At 36.8% G+C, this 7500-nt stretch overlaps 1 protein-coding gene across 1 annotated transcript in view; it reads left to right on the top strand.

Moving 5' to 3' along the window:
* Positions 1 to 2824: 2824 nt before the first annotated feature.
* Positions 2825 to 7500, top strand: part of LOC115219975 (sulfide:quinone oxidoreductase, mitochondrial) — a 33482-nt gene continuing 28806 nt past the window's right edge. The window contains exons 1-3 of the mRNA XM_036509812.1: positions 2825 to 2881; positions 3335 to 3505; positions 6817 to 6870. Coding sequence (XP_036365705.1) covers positions 2825 to 2881; positions 3335 to 3505; positions 6817 to 6870 — 282 coding nt within the window. The remainder of the gene's footprint in view (positions 2882 to 3334; positions 3506 to 6816; positions 6871 to 7500) is intronic.

A 7500-nucleotide genomic window follows, 5' to 3' on the forward strand; every position in this document is an offset into this window, starting at 1 on the left:
AACAGAGATAATGCTTTCATGTATATTATGTGTGTCTTTTATGATGTGACACATCCTATGAAGCAATCTTTTGTCAAACATGTACAAATGAAGATTTGTTGAAGTGGCTTTTGAGGTTCATGACACGATTCAAAGAATCTAGGAAAAGAAAGTCACAGTGAAAAAATCTCACAGGAAAACGTCAAGATATTACCAATTGCTTTTGTTTTTTGTTTCATTGTTTTCAAGTAAGATATTGAATAAAACAGGATTCTTCCATATAACTGTACACGCTATCAATATTATAAATAAGTTATTTTCTCAGTAAGGTGGTCAGATGGCAGAATTGTTAGCACAACGGGGAAAATGCTTAGCAGCATTTCATCTGTCTCTGTGTTCTGAGTTCAAATTCCGCCAAGGTCAACTTTGCCTTTCATCTTTTCAGGGTTGATAAAATAAGTACCAGTTGAACACTGGGGTCACTATAATTGACTTACTCTCTCCCCCGAAATTTCTGGCCTTGTGCTAAAATTTGAAATCAGTATTATAAAGTCGTCTTATGAGTCATTAAATGACTTTGAAATACTGTTTGATTATTTTACCATTTATGGTACTTGAATGCAATTGCAGCGTGGAAGGTGTTTATAAGCCATTTAAGAAACACACAAAAGCCGTTCGATTCACTTCAACATTTAAGTTTAATTTGTCAAAATATTTTCGTCGCTAAAATCCGCGACCTGTTCACTGACAAAAATATATATATGTGTGTGTGTGCGTCTATACAAACATATATGTGAGTATGTATACAACCTTCAACAAAGTAACAGTCATGTACACAACTTGGACGGACACATGCCAGAACACGGACATACATTCACATACACATACATGCGTACGTATGTACATACACACACACATACATACATACATACATACATACATATACATACATACATACATACATACATACATACATACATACATACATACGCACGCACAATAGTAAAACAAAAGTTCTGTGATATAGAGATAAATATCTGATAATAGGTTTTAGGGTGTAGTTTTGGGAGTGAGGGTCGTAAATCACTTCCTAGTTTCGGCGGGGGGGAGGGGAGTTGAAATTTGATATTATTGTGATGAGTGGTCACTCTACATCTATCCATCACTACAGGTTTATAGCTTTATGTTTATAGTGTGTATGTGCGTGCATATACACACACATACATATATACATACATACATGCATACACAGGGGTATGTCCGTCCGTCCGTCCGTCCGTCCGTCCATCCGTCCATCCGTCCGTCCATCCGTCCGTCCGTCCATCCATCCATCCATCCATCCATCCATCCATCCATCCATCCATCCATCCATCCATCCATCCATCCATCCATCCATCCATCCATCGATCGATCGATCGATCGATCGATCGAACTAACTGTTACTTTCTCAGATGCAGCATGGATTTTTGTCAGTGAACAGGTCGCGGATTTTAGCGACGAAAATATTTTGACAAATTAAACTTAAATGTTGAAGTGAATCGAACGGCTTTTGTGTGTTTCTTAAATGGCTTACAAACACCTTCCACGCTGCAATTGTTTTCGTTTCAGCACACGATCTCAGATCAAATTACTTGCTATGCGAGTACATCTCGGTACTTGAATGTTTGTCTCATTTTACTGACCTTTTTTCCCCAACTAAAATCATGACAATTTTTTATTTATTCTGTGGCTTTGTCTGTGTTCATCAGTTCAAAATATTTTAGTGAGCAATAGTTAAAAAGACAGAAGTACATAGCAGACACTGTTTTCATTATTGAACTTTACCATTCTTTAAAAAGTTTTGTGTACCTTTTTTTACTTGTTTGAGTCATTACACTGTGGCCATACTGGGGCCCTGCCTTGAAGAATTTATAGTCAGATAAATCGACCTCCTCAATACTTAATTTTGGAACTTATTCTATCAAACTGTTTTGCTGAACTGCTAAGTTATGGGGATGTAAATGCACCAACACCAGTTGTCAAGCAATGAGGGTGGGGATGGACAAACACAGACACAAAGATACACACAGATATGTTTGAATTTTCTTTCTAATGTAACCCACTCGCTAGAAAACGTATTTCTGCAAAATGTTGTCTTAAAATATGGGTATAGAAAAGTGGCTAATGCAATTTCGCCTCTCACCTACAAAAACGCATTTATTGGGGTTCCCGCCCTTTTTTCCGGAAAAGATTTTACTCACAATTCGTTATAATCGTAATGTACGCCTTTATATATAAAATTTCATTAAAATGAAAAACCCCAATTTCCTAAAAGTTATGAGGGAAAAACTCGGATCTTGTGAATTTTCCGAAGTCCACCCCCACTACCACCCGTTGCTTTCATCGCATTTTTGTTTTCATATTTGTTTCTTACATCTTTTTTTTTTTTTACACGTTGCACTATTTGTTTTTTCGATTTCGTTTCCGGGTAATAATGTCTCATTAACCAAAAGAACACACTGTATAGTATAGTCTAGTCATTAATACACAATAGCTAAAAAGAAAATGGATGGCCACAATTGGGACGTCTTTTATCGTAACTTTGCTCGATAAGAATTGACAGCAAAAAAAAAAAAAAAATCGAATCGTATGTATTATGAAACGAAATTAAAGGGAAGTAACTCTAGCAGTGAAAAAATTTGAAACTTAGGTTATAGAACTTCAACGAGAGGGCTTCTTCATGGCTGCTCAATCAGCAAGAAATAGCTGCCAAATCTCTCACGAATTACACTGGAAATGTTGAGTAGTATAGTTCTTGAAAACGGGAGGGTCAAGGCTGGATTGCTTTTGCTCATAGGCCTGTTCGATGAAGGCTACGCTACTCTGTTTCCCCACGTCTCACGCCTCATATTTCCGTTTCAAAGTAGGAAGGACTGTGTTGTTTAGCCTCATGCCCATCCTAATCTAGTATACTTATGATCAAAGGTATCCCACCACGATCATCCCATCTTTTTTTTCTTATGTACAGAGAACCAAGGACTATGTTATGTAGTGTTCCTTTACTAAGATGGTAGACTGTGAGTTGAAGGAAATTTGGGTGTTACTTCTAGCAGGTTAAACGATTTCATAGAGGCTTCCTCATTACCTTATGCAGTGTATGTCGATAGTACACAGCAGTGATGATATATGGTGGGGATAACATATGGAGGGGATAACATATGGAGTTAGTGGTGTGGAGGATAGTGATGATGGTAATGATTAAGTGATGGTAGTGGTGATGATGGTGATACTGATGGAGGTGATGATTCAGTCATATACATCTAACAAAACTGAATTTTAATTTTAATTAATTTTTTTTCCTACATTTTATTGACAGGAGCATTACTATCAACCATTATGGACGTTAGTTGGTGGAGGATTGAAAAAACTAAGCGATTCCAGGAGAACCATGGCTTCAGTGATACCACCAAACAGTGAATGGATTAACGATTCAGTTGTCGGCTTTAATCCAGACAAAAACTTTGTTACTCTCAAAGATGGCAGCAAGGTATAATGTTGTTTTCTTTTATGTTTGATAATGATTTACTTAAGCCCTTCATTCCCTATGAAACATCAGCTGTCAATGACACCCCCGCCCCTCACTGTCCTACATTCTAGGCTGGCTTTTCTGCTTCTCTGTAATTGGATCCCTGCTTTTTTCAGCACTACCTCACCATTTTGCTTCCTGCTATTTTTAAAGTATATGTTTCCCTAAAAGAAGACCTTCTTCTCCCAGGCTTTGTTGGTTTTGAATTGTAATCAATGCTTCTTTAACTTTGCTTTATTCTACATAGGATGTTGGCCCTATGCAAATCCATTTTTATCTCTGGGAAGAGATGGTCTGTATTAGTCGAGCATCTGTCCTTTGACCTGTTCAGCATTGGAGACCATACTAGGAGCTTGTGTTCTGACTCTCAGGGTCATTGAGGTATACAAGCCACAGCACTGCAACAAGGGCTGGAACTAATGCTGGACATTTAATAATACAAATGTATAATTTCAAAAGTTAATCAAATGATACAAAATATCAGCTTCAAAGCTGCTTTATTGAGCCTCAGAATTTTTTCTTTTTCAATCAACTTTACTTTTAAGTTAAACTAATGTTGACAAATTTAATGTTGTCTTTGAATGGCTGCAGCTGAGATGCATTCTACTAAGCCACACTAAGTCTTGGAAGGTCCTCCATTTCATCTTATGTATTTCTGCCAATAATATTACTGTAGTTGAGTGATTTTCATCCTCTGTTAGGGTTTGGATGTCTCCAAAATACATCTGATATTGCCTGTTGTCCAGCATGACAGCAGTGACTAGCAAAGCTTACCCTGCATTGAGCAACAGTAGTAGAGATGAATGGAATGTGTCTGTAAATCTCTTCTTTTATTTTGTGCTCATACCGTGAGATGTTTAGAGCCTCCATACGATGTCTAGTCTATGTATCCTCAAGATATTTAACATAGCAAGCATGAAGAAGATAATTAAAAATAATTAGATAATAATTATAAAGAAGAGACATTAGCTCAATCATTAATAGTTTTCTAATAATTTCAGCTAGTAAGGGAGAATATATTGGACATGTTCTAGTCTTATCAACTCTCCTCAGATGAGCATTAGCTTCACCATACATTACTATTAATGCTAAATTCAGTGAAGAAAATAGCTCAGAGCTTGAACTGAACCATTGACCCACGTAGTTCAGAAATTTCATCTCATCAAAGCTACTTTAGTTTACTGTTTTGTTTTAGGTGTTTTATTTATACTTTTTTTGTTGTTATTTATTGGTCCTTGATTAGGAAGTTTTACAAATTTTGAGAAAAAAACTTGTGTATTGTTGGAGTATCTAATATCTTTACAGCTGGATAACTTACCTCACTTTAACCTGCTCAACTGTGAAGTCAAAGTGAAACATTTTTGTTCAAACTTAATGACGCAGATTATCTTTCACAAAAACACAAAAAACATTATAATTAATGGCTCAGCATACGTTCATTAATTAATTAAGCGATAAACTTTTAAGGCCATTAATAGTTTCAAGTTTTCGTTCAAGGCCAACGTTTTGAGAGGAGGGTGGGATAACTCAATTGCACCGTTCCCAGTACTGGAGTTGGCACTTTATTTTATTCAAACCTGAAAGGATGAAAGGCAAAGTTAACCTCTGCCGTATTTGAACTTAGGATGTAAAGAGCTGGAAGAAATGCTACAAAGCATTTATTCAGATGCTCTTAACAATTCTGCCTGCTCACCACCTTATCACTACCATTAACAATATTTGTATTGGTAAGGTGACAAGCTGGCAGAATCATTAACACACTGAGTAAAATGCTTAGTGGCATTCCGTCCATCTTTATGTTCTGAGTCCAAATTCTGCTGAGGCCAACATTGCTTTTCAATCTTTCGGGGTTGATAAAATAAGTACTAGTTGAGCACTGGGGTTGATGTAATTGATTTACTCCCACCCCCAAAATTACTGGCCTTGTGCCAAAACTTGAAATCAGCATTTGTTTTGGGAACATGACAGACTAATTGCTAAATGGATTCTAAATTAGGATGTTCCAATTTTCAAGGAGGAAGTATATTATGGAACATACTTCCTAACACAAATTTGATATAGGGTAACAATTTACTTTGAAAAGATGCAGTTACTGGAGTGGTAATTATTATGTGTACTTAATTAAAAATGAACAACAACAGCAAGAATGCCATTATCATCATCTCCACTACCATCACCATTGCCATCGCCACCACTGCCGCCACTACCACCACCATCACCATCACCACCACCATCATCATCATCATCATCATCATCATCATCATCATCACATATTCCAATATTTTCTATCTTTTTTTACTCGTTTCAGCCTTGTTGAGGCACAGCCTGGAAGTGTATAGTCAATCAAATTCACCATAGTACCTATTTTTTAAATCTGGAACTATTTTATTCACTGCATTTGTTGAACCTCTGACATAAAGATGCTGACACCAGTTTTCAAACAGTGACAGTAAGGTGGCAGAGTCAAACATGTACACATATAAAATAGACACATACAGATATATAACAGTCTTCCATACAGTTTCCATCTATCAGATTTACTCCTACAACATGGACTGACTAAGTCAGACCTGATTAAGTAGACTGATAATCATAGCCATTCTTGCAGTGACTGACTGATCACTTGATTTTCCTGTTTGTTACTCGGTGAAGGAAAACTACCATTCAGAGTTTACTTGGTGCTGATATCAGTAAAAAGTATTCTTGATATCTACTGTATTACTAGACATCATTAATCCTTTTTGCTAAAGGCACAAGGCCTGAAATTTTAGGGGATGCAGGGTTAGTCGATTACATTGACCCCTGTGTTTCACTAGTATTTAATTTATTGACTCTGAAAGGATGAAAGACAAAGTCAACCTCGGTAGAATTTGAACTTAGAACGTTAAGATGGACAAAATGCCATTAAACATTTTGCCCGGGTTGCTAATGATTCTTATTTCTTTATTGCCCACAAGGGGCTAAACATAGAGGGGACAAACAAGGACAGACAAAGGGATTAAGTCGATTACATTGACCCCAGTGCATAACTGGTACTTAATTTATCGACGCCGAAAGGATGAAAGGCAAAGTCGATCTTGGTGGAATTTGAACTCAGAACATAGCGGCAGACGAAATACCGCTAAGCATCTCGCCTGGCTTGCTAACGTTTCTGCCAGCTTACCACCTTATTACCAGATATCAATAATGCTAGTAACAGTTACATTTAAAAGCCCACCATATGAATTACTATTTGTTTCTGATGAAAACATTTGAATTTTCTTCTATTTCAGGTTCATTATGAATATTTGGTGCTTGCCTTAGGTTTACAACTAAACTTTCACTTGGTAAGCATAATATCTTTCTATTTTCATATACATTTAGACTTTCAAATAATATGTTTCAGTTTAGCGCTTATAATACCAACTTATACTAATATTGCTTCTAGTTCTCTGATTAAAAACTGTTTGTTCACCATTATCTTTTAACCCTTTAGCATACAGATTACTCTGTCAAATAAAGGGTAAAGGCTGCCTTTGGTCATGAATGACCATGGGAAGTACCTAGAAAGTTCCCCTCCGGGGCACAAGTCCTAGCAAGGTTGTTTGTGGAAGACCAGCAGTCGCCCATGCATACAAACTTTCTCTTTCCATGTCACTGATGTTATCCAAGAGAAAAGCAAAAGCCGATACAGCTTGGCACCAGGGATGTCACAACTCATTTCTACAGCTGAGTGAACTGGAGCAATATAAAATAAAGTGTCTTGCTCAAGAACACAACACTCAGCCCGGTCCAGGAATCGAACTCACTACCTCATGATTGTGAGCACCAACGCTCTAACCACTGAGCCATGTGCCTTCACACTACAGATATAATGTATACTTATTCGCATTTAAAAAAAATTAATCATGTAATATATTGTAGCTTAGAGATTTTGAAAATGTAATTATTTACTTTTAGAATAACATTGCAGGGTT

The sequence above is a fragment of the Octopus sinensis genome, linkage group LG15, assembly GCF_006345805.1.
Source record: "Octopus sinensis linkage group LG15, ASM634580v1, whole genome shotgun sequence".
NCBI classification, from domain to species: Eukaryota; Metazoa; Mollusca; class Cephalopoda; order Octopoda; family Octopodidae; genus Octopus; species Octopus sinensis.